At 46.6% G+C, this 25,932-nt stretch overlaps 1 protein-coding gene across 1 annotated transcript in view; it reads right to left on the bottom strand.

Moving 5' to 3' along the window:
- USH2A (usherin) overlaps window positions 1-25,932 on the bottom strand; it is a 1,098,211-nt gene that overhangs the window by 107,265 nt on the left and 965,014 nt on the right. Inside the window, exon 60 of the mRNA XM_075339131.1 lies at window positions 21,426-21,780. Coding sequence (XP_075195246.1) covers window positions 21,426-21,780 — 355 coding nt within the window. The remainder of the gene's footprint in view (window positions 1-21,425; window positions 21,781-25,932) is intronic.

Raw genomic sequence — 25,932 nt, 5'->3', positions numbered from 1 at the left:
CGCTCTCTCTCGGTGACAGACCTCTAAGTCATCCATCCTGCCTGCGAATTGTGCTTCTTAATTGTTTGCTTTAGTGGACATTATAACTACGCGTGGATGAACCTGTTGTGACCTAACCGGGCCCAACATAATTGTTTTTTCAGAATGGATTTGATTTACTAGGTCCCTATGTGAAAGAATTCAGATCCTATGTAAGCTTCCAGCTCGGGGTCACCATTTATCCCGATCCTGTCAGAGGTCAGAAATGTAATATCTACAGTTTAGCAAGCTTAGCTCCAGTCAATAGATAGAGATTTATGACATTTATAATAGATTAGATTATTTCATGTGTTTTCTCGGAGTTGAACTTGTAGTTAGGATGTGATGAAGGGGTCAGAGGAGCCCCTTTTAGCAAATGAATGACATAACTCTCGGCAGCGAACCAATCTAGTATATAATGAAGTACTTAAAGGAATCGTACACCTAGAAATAAGGAGGGGAAAGAACACTAAAAGACTTTCTGCAGGCTCCGTCATCTCTTGTTTTTGTTCGAGACGGTCAAACAGATGAGTTGTCTACTAGAAACTGTTTACGAAAAGCAGTCTATCTTCGGAGACTTTTTGGAGTTTTTCCCTGAAACCATTTTTTCTTGCCGCCTTTTGATTGACTGGTACTTATTTTGGAGAATTTCCATCAGGAACCACTTTAAAGAAGAGACATTCCCTTTCTTTTTTCACACCAGACATTTTTTTCCAAATCCAAATCAGAAGAAATACGCTCAAAAGGACGTAAAAACGGTTTTACAAAAAGAATGAACAGGGAGAGTTTTTCAGTCACTTTTTGAGCAATTTTTAAGGGTTTTTTATTTAATAGGACTTGTAGTGCCCCTGAAGCCATCAGGAGCTACAAGGTACTGCATCCAGTTAAAGATGCAGGGCCTACCCCCAGGGACCCAGAAGACCAATGCCGGTAACAGCAAAACACAATATAATCCCTATTTTTCCCCATTCCCAAAGACTGGTGACAGGCTAGGGTTGGACCCAATGGATGGCCACCTAGGGGTGGAGCCGATCCAGTCCACTAGACGACAACTAGGGAGGAGGGGTCACACAGTCAGTAAGTGGAAGTGAGAGGAGACGGGCATAACCGCACTGACAGGAGAGTGTAACGGTGACCTGAGAGCCCAGGTGTGTTGTTGCTGGTGGAGTACTCCCGGAACCATAGCATCAACGGGGTACAGAATCCTAGGTCAGGCAAACGCTCCAGGCAGACCTGATAAAATCTGCACAGTGAGAGACCATCCAGGACCTCACTGACCGTAAAGTTCGGGACACAGTAGCAACGGGAGAACCGGGAACAGGACCACAAATACCGACCCCACAGGGTTCAAGCAACCTGTTATCCGGACTAAGACTGAACGAGAACCAGGAGGGGACCCCCAGACGCTTCAAGCGATGGGGACCCAGAGAAAGGTGCAGGGGAAAAAAGCACCAGGTTACCAAATCGGCACTGGGACTAAGGGGAAAGAAAAATGGATGAATTTCATCAGTGTTTTTGATCAAAGGTCCATAAGGCTGTGTGCAGACAGTGCATTTTTTATGCAGATTTGGTGCAGATTTGTCGCAAATCTGCAAACCTATCCTTATGCCAGCAAAATCAATGAAAATTCTGTGTGCACGTTGGTTATTTTTTCCTTGCAGATTTGGTGCAGAAAAGACTGTATTTTTCATGTTATAAGACGCACCGGATTATAAGACGCACTCCAAATTTAGAGGAAAAAAAGGTAGAAAAAATAATAATACGGGATCCGTCTTATAATCTGGTGGTGTCTTACTGGGGGTGAGTGGCAACGGTGGTGGAGCGAGGTCACAGGAGGAAGGGGCGATGCTGCAGGCGGTGCGGCAGGTGTCCCGGATATTTGCTGCAGGAGTATCCAGAAACTGTTGCCGGTGCGGTCTTCAAAGAAACGGTGCCGGGAGTAGGCCTGTACGCAGATTGAGCTATCGGCTCAATAATAAGCCAAGATCTCATCTGCACACGTGCCACTTCCAGGTGCCATTTTCCTTAAGTACGCTGCCGGAAGATCAATGGAAGAGAGGCGGCATACGCAGATGAGATTTTGAGCTGAAAGCTCCATCTGCACATGCGCCAATTCCAGGCGCCATTATTTGAAGCCCGCACTGCCAACATTTTCGGGATGGGCCCTATCTCACCACCTGCAGCACAGCCTATAGCATCACCCCTGTGTGTCGCCCTGGGCAAGCCAGGGGTCACAGGTCACAACAACACACACACCCCACATTCCTTGCAGGTACACCAGCTAACCAGAAATCCTTGTTGCCTTCCTCCAGGGGCTAGTGTCCACACCAGGGGGTGGAGCCAGGTGGTTGGTGTCCACCCACCAAGGAGTTCATAGCCCTGGAGGCAGGAAGGAGCAGGCAGTTCAGCCAGGGAGGAGGAAGTGGAAGGAAGTGAAGTGTAGTGGAGCTGAAGAAGAAAGCTGAAGTGACAGAGAAGTGAAAGTAGAGAAAGTGCAAAGTGGCAGTTTAGTACAGCCTGAAGTGGTCTGAGGCTGTGTGCCTGGACAGAGACAGCAAGGTCAGCAGACAGCGGAGATTGTCTGGAGTGGGACTGTTGGGAGGTTCCTGGAAGGACCGCGGACGGGTGGTGACCCGGCGGTCTGGAGCAGCGTGCAAAGGACAGTCAGCACCAGGGCAGGGGTCTCTCGGACCCCGGCAAGGCTAGGAGTCGCCAAATTTGCCGAATCTGTCAGTGAAGGGGACGTAGATCCCCCCAACAACCAAGTCCCGATTGAAGGCAACAGCTCAACCATTACAAGGGAGACACCGCCACCGCCAAGGCACCAGTTTCCCCAGGGCCAGCGCCTGCGGGCAAAGTGTGGAGCTCCTCCGGCCCAGATTGTAGTCGGGGAGCGGGTAACCGGTGGGAATCCATCGCTACCAATAGACGTAACATAGGTGCAGGGAAGAGTGACCATCACCGCCAACTGCAGGGAACCGCAGCACCGTGAACCGTCCGAGGGACCCGTCCAACCAGCCGTTTGTTTACCGTAGAACTGTGTCGTGGTTACTGGCTGAGTGAGTACCTCAGTGCCGCAAGGCACAGCGCTGCCCCCGCGTCCCTGCGCCCACCAGGCCCTGCACTTCCCTAGCCATCACCGGGCCCCGGGATTACCAACCCCTACCCACGGAGGGGCAAAACAACACCTGGCTGCTCTGCATCACCATCCCCGGGATCCCCATATAGAGCAGCGGTGGTGAAATCACCACAACCGTGGGTGGCGTCACGGACAATAAACTATCCCCACACCCAACAACCCCCCTTTCACTCACGGGCGAGGAGTGCCGCTCGAGAAACCCCGGGATCCGGCCCACCGCTCGGGCCACCACTGAGCAGCAGCCGCCGGACCCGAGCAGAAGGGGTGAGCGTAGTGTGCTGACACCCTCCTCCCCGCCCGCGACAACTTGGCGTCACGAACAGGATCTTACCGCTCTGCCGTTTGGTAGAGGTGCGCCTTGTTACCGCCGGAGATATCCGGCAGGAAAATTTCAGAAGCCGCCATCTTTGGCGCGAAAAGTTCCCGCTCGAGCGTCTTCTCGAGTAGTAGAGGCGCGAAGGCCAAAACCCCGCCCCGAAAAAGGAGGGCTGGAAAAGAGCTAAGGGGGACGCGATGGCGGCTGGACGCATGTAGCTGCAGCTATAAAAGCAGGGACGCCAGGACTCTGCAGACATACCGTTCCTGGAAGAAGCCATCATGTGGATGCCGTCCCGCGACACCGTAGCCCCCGCGCCTGGAACCGCGGCGTGGGTGGAAATCCGGACCGCGCAGCTCTACCAACGGCTGCAGGTGAAGATGCAGCTCCTGATGGAGGAGTGGGAGGCCGACATGGCGGACGTTGTAGCCACCGTGCGGAGACGCGAGGAGGAGGCAGAGAAAGGGAGGGTGAGTGACCCACGTCCCGATGCCCTTGAAGGGCCGGTCATCGCGGCTGTGGGGCCCGGTCCAAGCCCTCTCCCCCCGTCGCCTCCCTCGCCACCCGTCCCGGAGGCCGTGACCCCGCCACTAGGCCTGCTACCACCGCAACCGGTAGCAGTACCCAGTGTCCCCGCCCAGGCGGGCCAACCTGTAGCCGGAGCCCGTAGTAAACCGGAGGTGTTGCCGTGGAAGATTCCGAAGGTTGAACCGGAGGCATCCCTTGAGAAGTTCCCCGAGCCGGAGCCGATGACCCGCTCCGAACCGAAGGCCCAGCAGCGGAAAGCCCCTATGCCCATCCCCCACACCTCGGCTGAGGTAGCGCCGGGTTGTTGCTGCAAGGCAGCGCCCAAGGCCAAGACACCGCGGGACATGCCGCCCAGATTCCTGACAGTGGGCAACGTCCAGGATGTCCCGTGGGGCCCGACCCGTGCGCCGGCGCTGGCAGCAGCGCCGTATTGGGATAGGGAGCCGGTACCGCTGTGCCTGGAGATCGCTGAGAGGGAACGGAAGAAGGCCGAGCTGGTGGCCCGAGCTATCCGAGAAGAAGAAAATCTCCGCCAGGCCACGTTCCGTGTCCGGGGACCGCTGTACGAGGGGCAGGTGAGGCGGTTTGATGTCCGCCGGGGCTACGGGTCCATCTACGAGCCGGGCCTGGAGGCCGAAGTGTTTGTAGCCCGGCGGGATGTGAATGCCCACCTGCCCGAGGAGCATCCTGGCCGCAACCTAATGCCGGGAGACCTTGTGCGGTACACCCGACACTGCGGAGAGAGGGGGTGGTTTGCCCTGGATGTGAAACTACGGGGCAGCAAGGAGAGCAGAGTGAGCTCGGCACCCCCTCCCTCGGATGAAGCTGAAGGCCTGGAGTAGGGCAGCGGAGCACCGTTGTCCAGTCCCCGTTGGGACCACCACTTTGTTTGTTGTTTAAAAGTTTGAAAAGTTTGAAAGAATGACGAAAATGATGCCGAGTACATTACCTGATTTGCTTTGTGATTTGCAACCGGCTGGAGCCGGCACCGTTGTCCCCGTAGGGACCGTTTAAAAAGTTTTGCATGGGAACTATCCATGGACAAGCCCGTGAACTTGCAGGGCACCCACAAACGTTAAGTGGCTTGTAAATATGTTGTTTGCCGTTACCGTTTTCCGCAATGCCGCCTCCGGAGAGGCAGGTTGGAGGGAGGGCCCTGAGCAGAGCAGGCTGGGGCCCAGCCACCAAAGGAACCGGTGGCTACCCTCTGGAGGGAAGGACAGATCCCGCTCGGGTACCGTGTGCTGGACTGTGGGTCAAGGGGTGCTGCCTGGGCTTTAGGGGCAGCATCAGGACCAGGTTGCTTGGGTGGGAGAAAGCGGAAACCGTAACCATAAACCGTTATGCAACGTTTAAGAAATGTGCCTCCCGTTAAGGGAAGAGTTATTAAAAATGTACATATGTTATTATTTTACCATGTTATCTTTTACAGAAAAATAAAACCGGTGTTGGACGGCAGCCCGCGGACGGTCTGCATTTTCCTAAGGGAAAATGTGTCGCCCTGGGCAAGCTAGGGGTCACAGGTCACAACAACACACACACCCCACATTCCTTGCAGGTACACCAGCTAACCAGAAATCCTTGTTGCCTTCCTCCAGGGGCTAGTGTCCACACCAGGGGGTGGAGCCAGGCGGTTGGTGTCCACCCACCAAGGAGTTCATAGCCCTGGAGGCAGGAAGGAGCAGGCAGTTCAGCCAGGGAGGAGGAAGTGGAAGGAAGTGAAGTGTAGTGGAGCTGAAGAAGAAAGCTGAAGTGACAGAGAAGTGAAAGTAGAGAAAGTGCAAAGTGGCAGTTTAGTACAGCCTGAAGTGGTCTGAGGCTGTGTGCCTGGACAGAGACAGCAAGGTCAGCAGACAGCGGAGATTGTCTGGAGTGGGACTGTTGGGAGGTTCCTGGAAGGACCGCGGACGGGTGGTGACCCGGCGGTCTGGAGCAGTGTGCAAAGGACAGTCAGCACCAGGGCAGGGGCCTCTCGGACCCCGGCAAGGCTAGGAGTCGCCAAATTTGCCGAATCTGTCAGTGAAGGGGACGTAGATCCCCCCAACAACCAAGTCCCGATTGAAGGCAACAGCTCAACCATTACAGGGGAGACACCGCCACCGCCAAGGCACCAGTTTCCCCAGGGCCAGCGCCTGCGGGCAAAGTGTGGAGCTCCTCCGGCCCAGATTGTAGTCGGGGAGCGGGTAACCGGTGGGAATCCATCGCTACCAATAGACGTAACATAGGTGCAGGGAAGAGTGACCATCACCGCCAACTGCAGGGAACCGCAGCACCGTGAACCGTCCGAGGGACCCGTCCAACCAGCCATTTGTTTACCTAGAACTGTGTCGTGGTTACTGGCTGAGTGAGTACCTCAGTGCCGCAAGGCACAGCGCTGCCCCCGCGTCCCTGCGCCCACCAGGCCCTGCACTTCCCTAGCCATCACCGGGCCCCGGGATCACCAACCCCTACCCACGGAGGGGCAACACAACACCTGGCTGCTCCGCATCACCATCCCCGGGATCCCCATATAGAGCAGCGGTGGTGAAATCACCACAACCGTGGGTGGCGTCACGGACAATAAACTATCCCCACACCCAACAACCCCCCCATTTCACTCACGGGCGAGGAACCCCCGGGATCCGGCCCACCGCTCGAGCCACCACTGAGCAGCAGCCGCCGGACCCGAGCAGAAGGGGTGAGCGTAGTGTGCTGACACCCTCCTCCCCGCCCGCGACACCTGCCTCCTGTGCCCCTCTCCACCACATCCTGGTAAGCTACAAATGTTTGGGAGAAGTGAATTTTATAATCCGAAAAATATGGTAATCTGCAGCATGTCAAATGTTGTTGTGTTTTTGCCTGTGTTTTTAGTCCTTCCACCCACTTCATTCAGAAAACCGTATGGGAAAAAATTCACCAAAAATGAATGAGTTGTTTTGGTGCGTTTTTCTGCCAGAATGTGCAAAAATTCTTTTGCACCAAAGACTCAACGTGCGCACATAGCCTAAAGGGTGCTTTACACGAGACGACGGATTGTGCGATACATCGTCGGGGTCACGGTTTTCGTGACGCACATCCGGCATCGTACACGACGTCGTCTCGTGTGAAACCTCTGAGCGACGCAGAATCGCTCACAAATCGTGAGTCGTGTACTCGTCGCTCAGTTTCATAATATCGTTTATTTTTCCTGCAGCAGGTTGTTCATCGTTCCCGTGGCAGCACACGGCGCTCTGTGTGACACCACGGGAGCGATGAACTCTGCTTACCTGCGTCCCATGGCTCCTGCCGGTAATGCGGAAGGAAAGAGGTGGGCGGGATGTTTACGTCCCACTCATCTCCGCCCCTCCGCTTCTATTGGGCGGCCGCTGTGTGACGTCGCTGTGACGCCGAACATCCCTCCCCCTTCAGAAAGTGGACGTTCGCCGCCCACAGCGAGGTTGCTCAGCAGGTACATATGTGTGATGGGGGTTTCACGACTTTGTGCGACACAGGCAGCAATTTGCCCGTGACGCACAAACGACGGGGGCGGGTGCGATCGATTATGAAATCGCACAATCGGTCGTCCCGTGTAAAGGAGGCTTAAGAGTTTGTTTCAAGTTTCATGGGAGGAGGAAAAAAAAATTCTCTGCCTTCTCCTATCTGACAGTCCATGAAAAACAGGCAACCCTCTTTTTGCCGAGTTTTTTATGGATCCAATAGCTTACATTGCAGATTCTGATCCGGTACATGGATCAATATTGGATATGTCTCCCCGAATTTGAATGAACCATTCAAGCGGGGGAAAAAATATGGTGATGTGAAAAGTCCCATCAATTCTATTAAGTTAGATTTTTTTTTTAACTGTGAAAAACACGGCTAGAACTCGTCCCCGAAAAACGGACGTTACCCAAATAACACCTTGTGTCATAGTCACACAGAACACCAGCACAAAGGAGAACTGATATAAAACAAGGATGGTAAATATTTTTTTTTTTTACCACCCTTTGAATTAGGTTTGGGACAGAACAGGAATAACAGAGGGGCATCAGGAAATATTGTCCTATATTTATTGTGCATGCGCCTTTAAGATCTAGAATCGAGAGGGAAGAAAATGGTGTTCCAGTTTCCAATGGGCCAGGGCCAATTAACTATAAATGGATCAGTGTTAAATAATTATTAATTAAAACAAACATCATCTACTCGCATCAGTATGTAAGGAAAACAGAGAAGACGGCGTCTGATTTGACCCCGAGTTTCCCCTTGCATGCACGTCCATCATTTTAATAAATTACACAATTCCCTCCGGGCCACAGTTCTCAGTGTTACCAGATGGCTCATATGAAATCATCAGCAATTTCCACATCGCCAGAACAAATATAAAATGATAAGAAGGGTCTGTTCTGTAGAAGGGAAACTGTCATCAGCAAAAAAATGTCATATTATATGGATAAGCGTATACAACACAGTGACATCAAAAAAATAATCTATCTATCTAACTATCTATCTATCTATCCATCCTTCTATCTATCCATCTGTCTGTCTAATATCTAATATATCCCCCTCTCATTCCCAAAAAAAACATTTTCCCTCTGCTTTCTATAAAGACACATCTGCAGGTTTTTCCCTCTGCTCTCTATAAGGACACATCTGCAGGTTTTTCCCTCCGCTCTCTATAAAGACACATCTGCAGGTTTTTCCCTCTGCTCTCTATAAGGACACATCTGCAGGTTTTTCCCTCCGCTCTCTATAAAGACACATCTGCAGGTCTTTCTCACTATCTGACATGAGATCAGAATACATTTTTCCCGTTTTAGGTCAATTAGGAACCAAAATTATTTGTATTTGCCAAATGCCAGAATAATGAGAGAGAGAATGTTTTAAGGCATTTTTATTACCTTCTACAAAGTCAAAAGTTTTCATACACTTAAGGCCCCGTCACACGCAACGACGTATCTAACAATATATCGCCGTGGTCACGGATTCCGTGACACACATCCTGCGTCGTTAGCGACGTCGTTGTGTGTAACAGCTCCGAGCAAGTGTTTATTGTTGATCGTTGACACATCGTTCATTTTCATAAAATCGTTGCTGTTGCAGGACGCTGGTTGTTCGTCGTTCCCGAGGCAGCACACATCGCTACGTGTGACACCGCAGGAACGAGGAACATCACCGTACCTGTGGCCGTCGGCAATGAGGAAGGAAGGAGGTGGGCGGGATGTTACGCCCGCTTATCTCCGCCCCTCCGCTTCTATTGGGCCGCCGCTTAGTGACGCTGCTGTGATGCTGCACGAACCGCCCCTTAGAAAGGAGGCAGTTCGTCAGCCACAGCGACGTCGCTAGGCAGGTAAGTTCCGTGTAACAGGGCCTAATAATGTTGAGTGCCACGGGCAACAATTTGCCCATGACGCACAACCGACGGGGGCAGGTGCTTTCACCAGCGACATCGCTAGCGATGTCGCTGCGTGTAAAGCCCCCTTAAGAGTACTATGCCTTTAAACAAAATAGGCCTGCCCATATGATGATGTCATGTCTTTGGAAGCTTCTGATAGGTTTATTGACAACATCTGAGTTAATTAGAGACACCTGTGGATGTATTTTAATGCACACCTGAAACACACTGCTTCTTTGTGAAGGATCATGTGAAAGTCAAAAGAAATCAGTCAAGATCTCAGGAAGAGAATTGTGGACTTTCACATCTGGTTCATCCTCGGGTGCAATTTTCAAATACCTGAAAGTGCCTCATTCATCTGTACAAACAATTATATGCAAGTACAAACAAGATAGGAATGTCCAGCCATCATAGTGCTCAGGAAGGAGATGGGTTCTGTGTACCAGAGATGAACGTGCTCTGTTCAGACATGTGCATATCAAGCCAAGAACAAAAGCAAAAGACCTTGTGAAGATGCTGGCGGAAGCTGGTAAGATTGTGTCATTATCCACAGTGAAATGAGTAATGTATCAACATGGACGGAAAGGCCACTCTGCCAGGAAGAAGCTATTACTCCAAAAGGAAAATAAAAAAGCCAGATTAATGTTTGTAAATGCACACAGGAATAAAGATCTTAACTTTTGAAGTTTGGGAGACATGTCCTGTGGCCTTAATAAACTAAAATTGAACTGATTGGCTATAATGACCATTGTTACATTTGAAGCAAAAAAAGAGAAGCTTTGAAGCCTAAGAACACCATCCTAACTGTGAAACATGGGGGTGGCAGTGTCATGGTTTGCTGCAGGAGGGACTGGTGCACTTCACAAAGTAGATGGCATCATGAGGAAAGAAGATTATGCGGCAATACTGAAGCAACATCTCAAGACATCAGCCAGGAACTTAAAGCTTGGGTGGAAATAAGGGCGGCACAGTGGCTCAGTGGTTAGCACTGTAGTCTTGCAGCGCTTGGGTCCTGGGTTCAAATCCCACCAAGGACACCACCTGTAAGGAGTTTGTACGTTCTCCCTGTGTTTGTGTGGGTTTACTCCGGGTACTCCGGTTTCCTCCCACACTCCAAAGACATACAGATAGGGACTCTAGATTGAGAGCCCCAATGGGGACAGTGTTGCCAATGTATGTAAAGCGCTGTGGAACTAATAGCACTATATAAATTAATAAAATTGTTATTAATTATTATTAAATGGGTCTTCTAAATCGACAATGACCCGAAACATACTGCCAAACTGGTTACAGAGTGGCTTAAGGATTACAAAGTCAATGTTTTGGAGTGGCCATCACAAAGCCCCAATCGCAATCCTATGGAAAATTGCTAGGCAAAGCTGAAAAGGCTGGTGCGACCGGCGACAGTTTATGGGTCAGTTACACCAGTTCTGTCAGGAGGAATCAGCCCAAATTCCTACCAACTATTGTGAGAAGCTTGTGGAAGGAAATCCAAAACGTCACACCAAAGTCATACAGTGTAAGGAGAATGGTACCAAATACTAATGACATGGAGGGAAACTTTTCACTTTGCAGAAAGTAATAAAAATGCCTTAAAACATTCTCTGTCTCTCATTATTCTGGCATTTGGCAAATATAAATAATTTTGGTTCCTAATTGACCTAAAATGGGAAAGATTTATTCCGATTTCATGCCAGTAAGAAAAACCTGCAGATGTGTCTTTATAGAGAGCAGAGGGAAAAACTTGCAGATGTGTCTTTTTAGATAGTGCATGTAAACGTCTGGTTTCAACCCTTGAAATTGCTCCATAAAATAAAGTATTTCTACCAGACAATGTTCAAACTTTGGGCAATATTAAAATCACACCTGCAACTAGATAAAAAGGGGAGAAGTTGACTCAATCTTTGCATTGTGTGTTTTTCTGTGCTAGACTAAGCATGAAGAACAGAAAAAGGAGAAGAAAATAGTTTGAAGAGTTGAGAACCAAAATTGTTGGAATATACTGTATATCTCATATTAATCTATGTAATGTATCTGTCTCATATCTATGATATCTGTCTGGTGTATCTCACATCACTCTATCTAGTATAAAGAGTGTATCACAAAACTGTGTACACCCCTTAAATGTTTGAAAATATTTTATTATATCTTTTCGTGGGACAAAACTGACGATCTGACCCTGTGATACAATGTACAGTGTCAGTGTGCAACTTGTATAACAGTGTAAATGTGGTGCCCGCTAAATAACTCAACACACAGCCATTAATGTCTAAACTGCTGGAAGCAAAAGTGAGTACATCCCTAAGTAAAAATGGCCAAATTGTGCTCAATTAGCCATTTTCCCTCCCTGGAGTCATGTGACTCATTAGTGTTACAAGGTCCCAGGTGTGAATGGGGGACAGGGGTGTTACATTTGGTGTTATCACGCACACACTCTCTCATACTGGTCACTGGAAGTTCAACATGGCTCCTCATGGGAAAGAATTCTCTGAGAATCCGAAAAAAAAAAGAATGTATGCACCACATAAAGATATCCGAGGCTATAAGCAAATCACCAACACCTTGAAACTGAGCTGCAGCATGGTGGCCAAGACCATACAGTGGTTTAGCAAGACAGGTCCCACTCAGAACAGGCCCTCTCAATAGTCCACCACAGAACCTGAGTGCACATGCTCAAAGTCATAGCCAGAGGTTGTCTTTTCAGAATAGACGTATGAGTGCTGCTAGCATTGCTGAAGAGGTAACGGAGGAGGGGGGTCCGAATGTCAGTGCTCAGACCATAAGCAGCAGACTGCATGAAATTTGTCTACATGGTTGAGGTCCCAGAAAGGAACCGCTTCTAAAGATGATGCACAAAAAAGCTTGCAAATAGTTTGCTGTAGACAAGCATACTAAGGACATAAATTACTGGAACCGTCCTGTGGTCTGATGAGACCAAGATAAACTTATTTGTCTCAGATGGTGTGAAGCATGTGTGACGGCAACCAGGTGAGAAGTACAAAGACAAGTGTGTCCTGCTTATAGTCAGGCATGGTAGTGGAGGGTCATGGTTTGGGGCTGTGCTATTCCGGCATGAAAACCCAAAACACCTCCAAGTCGACCACTGCCTTGCTAAAGAAACTGAGGGCAAAGCTGCTAGACCGGCCAAGCGTCTCCAGACCTAAACCCTATTGACTATCTGTGGGGCCTCCTCAAACATAAGATGGAAGAGCGCAAGGTCTCTAACATCCACTAGCTCTGTGATGTCGTCATGGAGGATGGAAGAGGATCCAGCGGCTCCTGTGAAGCTCTAGTGACCTCTATACCCAAGAGAATTAAGGCAGTGCTGGGAAATAATAGTGGACACAAAAAATATTGACAATTTGGGCACAATTTGGCAATTTTCACTTAGGGGTGTACTCACTTTTGTTGCCAGCGGCTTAGACAATAATGGCTATGTGATGAGTTACCTAAACTGTTATACAAGATGCACACTGACACTGCACATTGTAACAACGGGTCAGATCTTCAGTGTTGTCCTATAGGAAAATATAAAAAGAATACAAAAATTTGAGGGGTGTACTCAGTGTTCTATTGTTGTATCATCTATCGTGTTGTAAAATTCTATATATACATCTAGTATCTATTGATCTGACTGTCTAATATTTATCTACTGAATGTATATATATATATATATATATATATATATATATATATATATACAGTACAGACCAAAACTTTGGTCACACCCGCTCATCTATAGAACAACTGTTAAGAGGAGACTTTGTGCAGCAGGCCTGCATGGTAAAATAGCTGCTAGGAAACCACTGCTGAGGACAGGCAACACAAGCAGAAGAGAATTGTTTGGGCTAAAGAACACAGGGAATGGGCATTAGACCAGTGGAAATCTGTGCTTTGGTCTGATGAGTCCAAATTTGAGATCTTTGGATCCAACCACCGTGTCTTTGTAGAAAAGGTGAACGGATGGACTCTACATGGCTGGTTCCCACCGTGAAGCATGGAGGAGGAGGTGTGATGGTGTGGGGGGGCTTTGCTGGTGACTCTGTTGGGGATTTATTCAAAATTGAAGGCATACAGAACCAGCATGGCTACCACAGCATCTTGCAGCGGCGTGCTATTCCATCCGGTTTGAGTTTAGTTGGTCCATCATTTATTTTTCAACAGGACAATGACCCCAAACACCTCCAGGCTGTGTAAGGGCTATTTGACTAAGAAGGAGTGTGATGGGGTGCTACGCTAGATGACCTGGCCTCCACAGTCACCAGACCTGAACCCAATCGAGATGGTTTGGGGTGAGCTGGACCGCAGAGTGAAGGCAAAAGGGCCAACAAGTGCTAAGCATCTCTGGGAACTCCTTCAAGACTGTTGGAAAACCATTTCCGGTGACTACCTCTTGAAGCTCATCAAGAGAATGCCAAGAGTGTGCAAAGCAGTAATCAAAGCAAAAGGTGGCGACTGTGAAGAACCTAGAATATAAGACATATTTTCAGTTGTTTCACACTTTTTTAAGTATTTCATTTCACATGTTTTAATTCACAGTTTTGATGCCTTCAATGTGAATCTACAATTTTCAGAGTCATGAAAATACAGAAATATATATATATATATATATATATATACATACATGTCTCTCTCTATAGATATACAGTTGGGTCCAGAAATATTTGGACAGTGACACAATTTTTGCGAGTTGGGCTCTGCATGCCACCACATTGGATTTGAAATGAAACCTCTACAACAGAATTCAAGTGCAGATTGTAACGTTTAATTTGAAGGTTTGAACAAAAATATCTGATAGAAATTGTAGGAATTTTACACATTTCTTTACAAACACTCCACATTTTAGGAGGTCAAAAGTAATTGGACAAATAAACCAAACCCAAACAAAATATTTTTATTTTCAATATTTTGTTGCGAATCCTTTGGAGGCAATCACTGCCTTAAGTCTGGAACCCATGGACATCACCAAACGCTGGGTTTCCTCCTTCTTAATGCTTTGCCAGGCCTTTACAGCCACAGCCTTCAAGTCTTGCTTGTTTGTGGGTCTTTCCGTCTTAAGTCTGGATTTGAGCAAGTGAAATGCATGCTCAATTGGGTTAAGATCTGGTGATTGACTTGGCCATTGCAGAATGTTCCACTTTTTTGCACTCATGAACTCCTGGGTAGTTTTGGCTGTATGCTTGGGGTCATTGTCCATCTGTACTATGAAGCGCCGTCCGATCAATTTTGCGGCATTTGGCTGAATCTGGGCTGAAAGTATATCCCGGTACACTTCAGAATTCATCCGGCTACTCTTGTCTGCTGTTATGTCATCAATAAACACAAGTGACCCAGTGCCATTTAAAGCCATGCATGCCCATGCCATCACGTTGCCTCCACCATGTTTTACAGAGGATGTGGTGTGCCTTGGATCATGTGCCGTTCCCTTTCTTCTCCAAACTTTTTTCTTCCCATCATTCTGGTACAGGTTGATCTTTGTCTCATCTGTCCATAGAATACTTTTCCAGAACTGAGCTGGCTTCATGAGGTGTTTTTCAGCAAATTTAACTCTGGCCTGTCTATTTTTGGAATTGATGAATGGTTTGCATCTAGATGTGAACCCTTTGTATTTACTTTCATGGAGTCTTCTCTTTACAGTTGACTTAGAGACAGATACACCTACTTCACTGAGAGTGTTCTGGACTTCAGTTGATGTTGTGAACGGGTTCTTCTTCACCAAAGAAAGTATGCGGGGATCATCCACCACTGTTGTCATCCGTGGACGCCCAGGCCTTTTTGAGTTCCCAAGCTCACCAGTCAATTCCTTTTTTCTCAGAATCAACCCGACTGTTGATTTTGCTACTCCAAGCATGTCTGCTATGTCTCTGATGGATTTTTTCTTTTTTTTCAGCCTCAGGATGTTCTGCTTCACCTCAATTGAGAGTTCCTTAGACCGCATGTTGTCTGGTCACAGCAACAGCTTCCAAATGCAAAACCACACACCTGTAATCAACCCCAGACCTTTTAACTACTTCATTGATTACAGGTTAACGAGGGAGACGCCTTCAGAGTTAATTGCAGCCCTTAGAGTCCCTTGTCCAATTACTTTTGGTCCCTTGAAAAAGAGGAGGCTATGCATTACAGAGCTATGATTCCTAAACCCTTTCTCCGATTTGGATGTGAAAACTCTCATATTGCAGCTGGGAGTGTGCACTTTCAGCCCATATTATATATATAATTGTATTTCTGAACATGTTTTTGTAAACAGCTAAAATAACAAAACTTGTGTCACTGTCCAAATATTTCTGGACCTAACTGTATGTGTATATGTGGAATTAATGGCGCTATATAAGTGAATAAATATTATTATATTACATATATATATATATATATATATATATAAATACATACATGTCTCTCTCTATAGATATATGTGTATATAATATATATATATATGTATATAATATAATAATATTTATTCATTTATATAGCGCTGTTAATTCCACAACACTTTACATACATTATATATATATATATATATATATATATATGATCTCTTTCTAATATGTATTATATATCTTGATGGATAGACCGGTAGATATTGGAGTGACAGATAGGGTTAAAGTCCGGCTTCAGTACAAAATCCATAAAAGAAATAAAGAATTGTACTAATCTGAGACCGCGCTGGCTAAATCTACAATAATAAAATAACAATTGTGTATAAATTATTGATCAAAAGCATTCGCATCTTAAATAAATATTTTAGAATGGGTTTAACCGTCGTGCAAAGTGTATAATAGCGAGAAACGAAGAAGGAAAATGCCGGATTTATGTCCAGAATAAAGTGGGAAATTAAGTTTTGCTGAGGCTGAAATCATTTGATTTTACTGCACAGGATTTTTACAGGGAATTTACTAATTCAATGCTTGCAGTATTCTCGTCATTTTTTTTTTTTGTATAGCTCGCAGAGCTGACGCCGGCGCAAGCCCCGCGCGCCACGGAACAGTGAAGTGGTTATCACCCATCAAGGTAATTACTTTCAAGTTGAAATAATTACTCTATCAATGTTAATGGTTTTTCAACTTCAATAAAGCACTCACCTGCCGATAATCACCGCTAACCCCGTGCTGGAGCGCAATTCCCTCTCTATTAGGAGGTTATAATACAGCTGATAGAGTGGTCACTTGTCCTGAACAGCTGCTGAATTTCACTTTAGTCTTCTATGAACCATAAAAAAATGAGTCATCCGAGTATGATTCTCTTGTTACAAGCCTTTGGGTAGAAAATAATGCCATCCCTAAACCAAGGTGGGCCAACGTGTTGGGTCTAGTGGTGATCACTATACAAAATAAGGCACAATGAAGAGTACCGTCCCTTTAAAAAAATTAAAAAAAATCCCTTTTCCCACTTTTTCCCCATGGTCTTTGCTGTAATTTTTGAAAAATCTTTTAGGCAGATAGACAGATCATCAGGAGCGTACCACACCCCAGCGCTTCTGAAGAGTGTCAGCTTGGAGCAAGCCGCTGGCCTGAACTGTGCCACTAGCGGTGTTTGTAGGAGTGAAAAGGCACAGAAGCTGACGAAATTCAGTGATACAGCTTCAGAGCAGGGCTTACAAGCTTTACAGGAAAGAGCTTGTAAGCACTGCACTCCATCACAAGAAAGAGCCCGACAGGCGCAGTGTTTGTGCTGATGTTATTACTAGGAGAGGTCTGGACACTTCACTTATGGAGTCAGCAGTACGTTGGTGAATTTTCTGCCCCTTTTGATCCTCAGCACTTGGCCCCCCGCTCTCTAACGTTACGGGGGTCTCCATTTCATGGCTGAGTTGCTGCAGTTCCTTCCACTTCTCAATAATATCACTCACAGGTGATGGGGGAAGATTTAGGAGGAAGAAATGTCATGAACAGAATTGTTACACCAGTGGCTCCTATTAAAGGACTGCGCTGGTATCAGTGAGCTCTGCACCACCAGACATTTTGTTACATATTGGTAATGGCAAATGGCACAGTGAAGGGCCAGAGGTTATACACTGGGGGGGCAGTGGGACCAGATGTTATACACCAGAGGCAATGGGGACGGATGTTATACACCAGAGGCAATGGGGACGGATGTTATACACCAGAGGCAATGAGGCCAGATGTTATATATGGGGTGCAATGGGGACGGATGTTATACACTGGGGGCAATGGGGCCGGATGTTATACAGGGCTATAGGGCTGGATGTTAAACACCGGGGACAATGGAGCCTGATGTTATACACCAGGGCCATACCTCTTCCCATCAACTCCGACCAGCTTCCCTGTCCCTGATGAAGAAAAGCCTTCCCACAGTATGATACTGCCACCACCATGTATGACGGTGGGAATGGTGTTTTCAGGTGATGTGCAGTGTTAGTTTTCATACACAGCATTTTGCTCAACAAGTTCACCTTTGGTCTCATCTGACCTGAGCACCTTCTTCCACATGCTCACTGTGTCCCTACATGACTTTTTGCAAACTGCAAAGAGGAATTTTTATGTCTTGATTAAAAAAAAATATTTCTTCTTGGCACTCTTCTATAAAGATTTGTGGAGTACATGACTAATACTTATCCTGTGGACAGATTCTCCCACCGCAGCTGTGGATATCTGCGGTTTTTCCAGAGTGACAATGCGCCTCTTGGCTGCTTCTCTAATTAGTGCTCTCCTTGCTTGGGATGTAAGTTTTGGTGGGCGGCCATGTCTAGGTTAGTTTGCAGTTGTGTCATTTGATTTATAACCTAGCCCTGCTTTACTCTTCTCCATATCTTTATCCCTGACCTGTCTGGTGCTCCCTAATGTTCTCAAACAAACCCCCGGGGCCTTCACAGAATAGGTGTAGTTATACTGAGAATAAATTATACACAGGTGGACTCAATTTACTAATTAGATGACTTTGAAGGTAATTAGTCACTCAGGATTTTATTTAGGGGTATCATACTACCGGGGGTTTGGAAACAAATGCATGTCACAATTTTCAGATTGATATTTTTCTAATATTTAGAGAACCATGTACAATTGTTGGTGTATCATGTAAAATCCCAATAAAATACATTATACATTAAAGGTTGTGTGGGCAATGTGAAAAAATGTGGAAAAGTTCACGGAGTATGAATACTTTTTCAAAGCACTGTATCTACTGTATCTTTTATGGGAAAAAAAGTATTGGAACCTATGTGTTTATCAATGAATTGTGTTTTTTTTTTTCCATTCAGTCCCATTGTCCCCAGTGTATTTTATCCAGCCCCAATCCCCTGTGTATAACATCCAGCCCCTCGCTGTGTTGTCTGCCTTTGCTTACATGTGATAGATTGGCTGGTGATAAAGAGCTCATTGATACCAGCGCAGTCCTGTAATATGAGCCAGGGGGATTTGAATACTTTTTCAAGTCACAATAGATGATTGATAGATAGATAGATGATAGATAGATAGATAGAGAGATAGATAGAGGGATAGATAGATAGAGGGATAGATAGAGGGATAGATAGATAGAGGGATAGATAGAGGGATAGATAGAGAGAGATAGATAGAGGGATAGGTAGGTAGATAGAGGGATAGATAGAGGGATAGATAGATAGATAGATAGATAGATAGATAGATAGATAGATAGATAGATAGAGGGATAGGTAGGTAGATAGAGGGATAGATAGAGGGATAGATAGATAGATAGATAGATAGATAGATAGATAGATAGATAGATAGATAGAGGGATAGGTAGGTAGATAGAGGGATAGAGGGATAGATAGAGGGATAGATAGATAGATAGATAGATAGAGGGATAGATAGAGGGATAGATAGATAGAGGGATAGATAGAGGGATAGATAGAGGGATAGGTAGGTAGATAGAGGGATAGAGGGATAGATAGAGGGATAGATAGATAGATAGATAGATAGATAGATAGAGGGATAGGTAGGTAGATAGAGGGATAGAGGGATAGATAGAGGGATAGATAGATAGATAGATAGAGGGATAGATAGATAGATAGATAGAGGGATAGATAGATAGATAGATAGAGGGATAGATAGATAGATAGATAGAGGGATAGATAGAGGGATAGAGGGATAGATAGATAGATAGATAGAGGGATAGAGGGATAGATAGAGGGATAGATAGATAGATAGAGGGATAGATATTATTGTGGTCTGACACGCACATGATGTCATGCTTAGCCTACCAATCAGAAGAGGTGACGGTAGTTAGGAGTTCACATTGTTCTGGTCCAGTGGCTATGGGCAAGCAATGTATTCGCTGGACCAAGGTCTTGCAAATCATTTTGCTCATCTCTAATAAATAGATATGACATAAATAGATGCATAGATACATTTACCAACATAGAAATTACAATATCAGGAAGATAAAGTCATAGAGTTATATAAATCACAGGTTGACTAGACAGGTTAATGATATGGAAATGATGAAAAATTGGAAAAAAAATGGAAAAACATCTCAGTTTATTCAGTATTGAGTAAGAGCACCAAATTCTGCACTTATACACTCGCTACCGTACATTGTGCCTTCCTGCACCATAATCCCAGAAGGTGGAGCGCTGTGTTGTTCTCTTGTGAAGGCCTCTTCATGGCGTTGCCCACGTGGTGTCCAAACAGAATCTGGAGGCTGAATCGGTGGTCTGTCATCTTCAGCGATGAATCCCACTTTTGTCTTGGATACAATTATATCTGAAGATTGGCTTGGAGACCATGTGGGCAACACCATGAAGAGTCCTTCACACTAGAACGTCACACTGGGCCTACTCCAGAGATTATGGCGTGGGGTGGCATAAAGTATGGTAGACTGTTCTCTCCAGTCATCATTCCAGGTGCACAAACAGCTCCACGTTGCATTGATTTGGTCATGGAACCAGTGGTGCAGTCTTTTCTCCAAAGTGTCTCAGGAGCCGTCTTTCAGTAGGACATCGCCAGACTGTATGTTGCTTGTGTAACTGTGAACAGCCTGTGTGGCCTGCACGTGCTCCCATGGCTGCAGCGTCTCTGGGCTTGTCTCCCTTTGAGCACAACAGGGACATTATTTGGTCGACAACCACACAGTAGCTGCCAGCAGCGAGTTGTTATGCTTTTTGTGCCTAAAGGTGGGGTCACACATAGCGATGCAGCAGCGATGACGACGGGCGACCTGACCTTATCAGGATCGCTGCTGCGTCGTTACATGGTCGCTGGTGAGCTGTCAAACAGACAGATCTCACCAGCGACCAATGACCAGCCCCCAGCCAGCAGCGACGCGTGGAAGCTTGGTAACTAAGATAAATATCGGGTAACCAAGGAAAGCACTTCTCTTGGTTACCCGATATTTACCTTGGTTACCAGCGCACACCGCTTAGCGCTGGCTTCCTGCACTTCTAGCCAGAGTACACATCGGGTTAATAAGCAAACCTTTGCTTATTTACCCGATGTGTAGTCCGGCTACATGTGCAGGGAGCCGGCACTGACAGCGTGAGAGCGGCGGTGCTAGTAACTAATGTAAATATCGGGTAACCAAGGAAAGGGCTTCCCTTGGTTACCCGATGTTTGCCGTGGTTACAGCTTAGCGCAGGCTGCCAGAAGCCGTCGCCCTGCTCCCTGCTCGCTTCAGTTCGTCGCTCCCTCGCTGTCACACACAGCGATGTGTGCTTCACAGCCGGAGAGCGACGAGCAAAAAATGAAGCAGGACATTCAGCAACGAGCGGCGACCTCACAGCAGGGGCCAACTCCTTGCTGGATGTCACACACAGCGACAGCGACAGAAAATGGTGACTTAGCAGCAACGTCGTTGTGTGTGACACCACCTTAAGTCCATTCAGCGTGGCAGAACCTTCCTCAAACAACCACTAATAACCTCATTGATAGCAGTCAAGGCCGTAAGGGTGGGGATTTCTGCAGGTGGAGGGCTCATTCTCAATACTGAATATATCAAGATGTTTTGAAAATTTTATATCCATTTTCTTAACATTTGCAGATCATCAACCACCATTTCTCCTTCGTGGTGTTGCAATTTCAATGTTGAGGAGTGTAGTGTGACAGGTGGAGATGATCTGCCAGTACAAGACCAATAGTTGCATATAATATCACACATTTATGACTTACCAACACCGTTAATGTTGACCCGTTGAACGTGGCGGATGTAGATTCGCTCGCGCTCTCTTGATACATGATGAGATATTTTCTTATAGTTCCATGGGGTCTTGTGGGAGTCGTCCAGGTAAGTCGCACTGAATATGCACTTGTTACTTCGGCAATTGGTGGGTCTAAATGTTCAGGAGTTGCTTCAAGGGTGCGGACCACCGACCAAGAGCTCTGCAGCTGACCCTCGCTGTTTTGTGCAGTGACAGAGTACTTATAATGTGTACACGGCTGTAACTCTTCTGAACTGTCAGTATTTTCTAAAATCCCACCGGGCACCTGGACCGACGTTATGTTTTCATGGCTGCCAGCAAGACACCTGTGATGGAGGTAAACCAATGTCAAAAATTTCCAGAATCAAAGGGATTGAACTTACTATGAATGTATTAATCAGTTCCAATGATGACCATTGTATCTACATCTACATACAGTACATAAAGCAGGTAGGACTTAGAGATGGAGAAATCATAGTTGCATCAGACGTCTGGCATTACCAAGTCTCCTCCTTGTTGTCTTTTTGTTGATGCCTTCCTGCTCTTGCTTTTCTCCTTATTTTTTTACTGTTTGTTCCTGTGAGTTTGTAGTGAGTTGTGTTTTTGTTGCTGTCACGCTTAATCTGTGTTACCATTGTGGCGCCCCTTAGGCATCAGGTGCCACAGAGTATTGCACCCAGTAACGGGTGCAGTGCTAACCTCGGGTTCCTGGAGGACCAGTGCCAGTAAACACCACTCAAACACACACAATCCTGCCCTTTGCAGCGGCAGCTTTCCTTACCTTCCTTACCTAGCCGCATACTGCATGTGGCGTCACGAAAAACTTTATTATTTTTATTTCCATTTCTCCATTATTCCCCTTTTTAAGTGAACCCCAGGGTCACGGAACCAGGCATCGGCCAATAACCGTGACATGTTGCTATAACAGAGAGTAGTAGAGATGGGTTTCACAGCCGCGCCAAAAGACCACTGGATCCTCTTTAAGATTAATGCTTCTTTATTTCATACACAGGTCAAGTCAACGTGTTTCAGGAGACGCAGCTCCCTTCTTCAGGACAAACCAGCAAAGAATCATCAAATCTTAGATTTGATGATTCTTTGCTGGTTTGTCCTGAAGAAGGGAGCTGCGTCTCCTGAAACGCGTTGACTTGACCTGTGTATGAAATAAAGAAGCATTAATCTTAAAGAGGATCCAGTGGTCTTTTGGCGCGGCTGTGAAACCCATCTCTACTACTCTCTGTTATCTGCCTTATGGGGACCGCTGCCGGGACTTGGTGTTACATGCTGTTATAGGTGTTGTGACTTACACAACCCTTTTTGGTGAGTAGTATTACTCTTTGCCTCACCCTATATATATTGGGGTAAGACCCTATTGCGCTTTCTTTTTCCACAGTTTTTTTCCTCGTGACATGTTCCTGTGATACTAGGCTTGGTACTGAGTACCCCAAGGCCTTGGGGTGTGTTAGCTTAATCACATTCCTGCCCCTTCCTTCCCTGGGAAGTAACAGATTAGATCTGGTCTAGAGAGCAGTAAGGCATAGGACTCCGGCATCTCTACCTTCGGGAGTAATCTGGAGGTCAGGGATAACCTAGGGTCCCCTAATGTGAGGGACAGCATAGGAGCCTCCTGTCCTTCGTTATCCTGCAGTCACATCGTGACACCTGGGTTCCATCTGTGTAAATCCCTTGCACTTACTGACGATAGGGTATAAAGGTATAGAGCCTTTACTGGAATTGCCGCATGCACAGTGAAGCAGTGTATTGTCCTGGGTTCCATCGGTGCAAAAGCTACCCGCGCCGGGAGTGTGGCTGCGGCACAACGCTTTGTACTGGTTTACTGTGATTTATTTCAGTGGTTTTAGTTTGATATTTTGGGCTGTGACCGACCACCATCCACTAAAAGATGAGATCTGGTTATTAAGTTATGGTTTTGTTGGGGTTATATAGTTTAGGCATTCATTTTTTCATATGAAACTTTATTAAAAAAGAAAAATTAGTAATTTTTCAATTCTCAAACTGGCCACTGAGGCTTTTTTAGAGTGATATTTCCTGTCATCTCAGGGAGTTTTCATCATACTCCTTATCATGAGAGGCAGAATTACAATGATAGGTAACTTCTCTATACTCAGCTGATCGCACAAGCTCGACCAATCACAATAGGTGTTGCCACAGCTCACCGTCCCTAGGTTTGAGGAGGGGGGGGGGGGGGGTTTGAAAACCATCCAACCTGTCTGCCTACCTCTGGATATAAGCATTTTGCCTGAGGAGGACAAGGACGAAGTAAGAATCATCCTTTGTGGGACGCTGATTCTACGGCCAACCCCCAGAGAGACTCTTATTACCCTGGAAAAGACTGCTGGAGGAGTGTAACTCATCTCCTGGGGAATTTATTCCATTTCTGGACTATTTTACCCTCTGTGTGGTGGATTGTTTTATGAATCTTACGGTTTGCATGTAATAAAGGTTCTTGGGACTGTTCACTCATCTCTTGCTCTATTAATTATATGATACTGGAGTAGGACCATGTGACAATGTGTATGTATGGAACTCTAATCCCAATCTGCGTGATGACATGCTGGCAGGCTCGGACTGACCCACAAGAGAGCAGGAGAATCCTCCGGTGGGCACCTTTGCAGTATTATGTCACTTACTGCAATGATCGCCACTAAAGATGGTGCTGCGACTGGACCACAGGGGAACCCGGGCCTACCCTTTTATTGGGTAGAGTCCAGGACTGTGTCAGCTGACTCCCAGGGCAGAGATGGACACAGGTGTGGACAGGCTTAGTCACTAGAGTTGACAGGGCCCACCAGGGTAGCAGAGGCAGATGACATGGCCAGGACAGACAGGCAGAGTCACTAGAAAAGCTGCGACCACAAAGATGGCTGAGGCAGATGGCACGGCCAGGACAGACAGGCCGAATCTCTAGCAAAGCTGTGACCACTGGCATGGCCGAGGCAGATGGCATTGGCAAGACAGACTTGCCAAGTCTCTAACAAGGCTGGGACCACCAGAATGGCCGAGGCAGATGGCACAGCCAAGACATGCTGAGTCTCTAGCACCAACCACGGCATATAGGATGGGATGGACAAGGAGACCTGACAACTAGCTAGGTAGAGCACAGAGAACTAACTAGCTAAACTAGGACGTTGACCAGGCACCTCCCCTAGTGGGAGAGTGTCCTAAATACCCAGTTCCTCTCAGCCTATCCTGGGAGTGACATGATAGCCCTTTAAGAGAAGGGCAGTGGTGCACACGCACGCCTTAAAAGCATTCCCGGAGGCCCTGTGCTGTGTGCTAAGGCCCTGGAAGGCGTAAGCAGGAGGAACTCATGTGGAGGAGAGCAGGGATGCCAGGCAGCATGGAGGGAGCTGGCCATGGCGGTGAGTAAGCGCGCGTCCCTGTGGTAAAGGAGAGCGACGGATGCCAGCGCTACGCCTACCACCCAAAAATGATCAGTAGTTGGCACAATACACTTTTTTCAATAAGTACAGACCAAGGAAGCATGTCATCCCTCATTTTACAGACATTTGTGAATGTAATATTTGCATGTAGCTGATCAGTATGCCCCCAGAGTCATTTTCTGGTGGTCTCTGTGGCTCCAGTCTGACACTACATGCTGGTGTAGTCTAGTGACCCCAATCCAAGTTTCAGGTTCCCTGTAATATTTTATTTTTTTTGATAAAGGGTCACAGACATGTGAACAAAGCAAACATTTCTGTGTAAGAGGTTATGTTACCGGTATCAGTGATAATACACCCTAGCGGTCCTTTACTGCTGTGCATGGCGGGGCGGTTTAATAATCAGAACGTCAGACAAGGCTGGGAAAGCTTTCATTTAACGTAACAGCATAATATAATGGAGGAGACAAATGTGAGGGTCTATGAATGCGATGAAACATTTTTTCCATCCTGCTTGACACAAAGCACTTTTTCGTCCTGATTTAAATAGGTCAAGTCTTCTGGCAAACGCACGAGATCGGGGAGAGATTTCCAGGACCGTCACCGCTGCTTCAAGAATGTAGTGTGATTAGGAATGAAATGATGTGAACGTAGAAAGGAATCATATCAGACGCCAACTGTAGGCATTGTATTAAAGGGAATCCATCAGCAGGTTCTCTCTACCTAATCTGAGAGCAGCATAAGAAAGAGGAAGAGGATCTGATTCCAGCAGTGTGTCACTTACTGGGCTGCTTGCTGTAGTTTTGATAAAATCATTGCTTTATTAGCAGGAGATTATCAATAGAGGAATAGTAAACCTTCTGCCATGTAGTCCAACCACGCCCCTAGTCCAACCACACACCCCCACCACTGATTGGCAGCTTCCTGCCTATGCACAGGGTTCATCTTAAGCTCCTAATGTGGTGTGGGCGGGGTTATACAGAGCTCAGTATTTAGAGAACAGCTAGATCTCCCGTTGATAAAACAGGGATTTTATGAAAACTACAGCAAGCATCCCCAACACATCACTGGAATCAG

The sequence above is a fragment of the Anomaloglossus baeobatrachus genome, chromosome 3 (assembly GCF_048569485.1).
Source record: "Anomaloglossus baeobatrachus isolate aAnoBae1 chromosome 3, aAnoBae1.hap1, whole genome shotgun sequence".
NCBI classification, from domain to species: Eukaryota; Metazoa; Chordata; class Amphibia; order Anura; family Aromobatidae; genus Anomaloglossus; species Anomaloglossus baeobatrachus.
The sequence above is the reverse complement of the archived record's forward strand: the minus strand, read 5'-3'. Positions and strand labels throughout refer to the sequence as shown.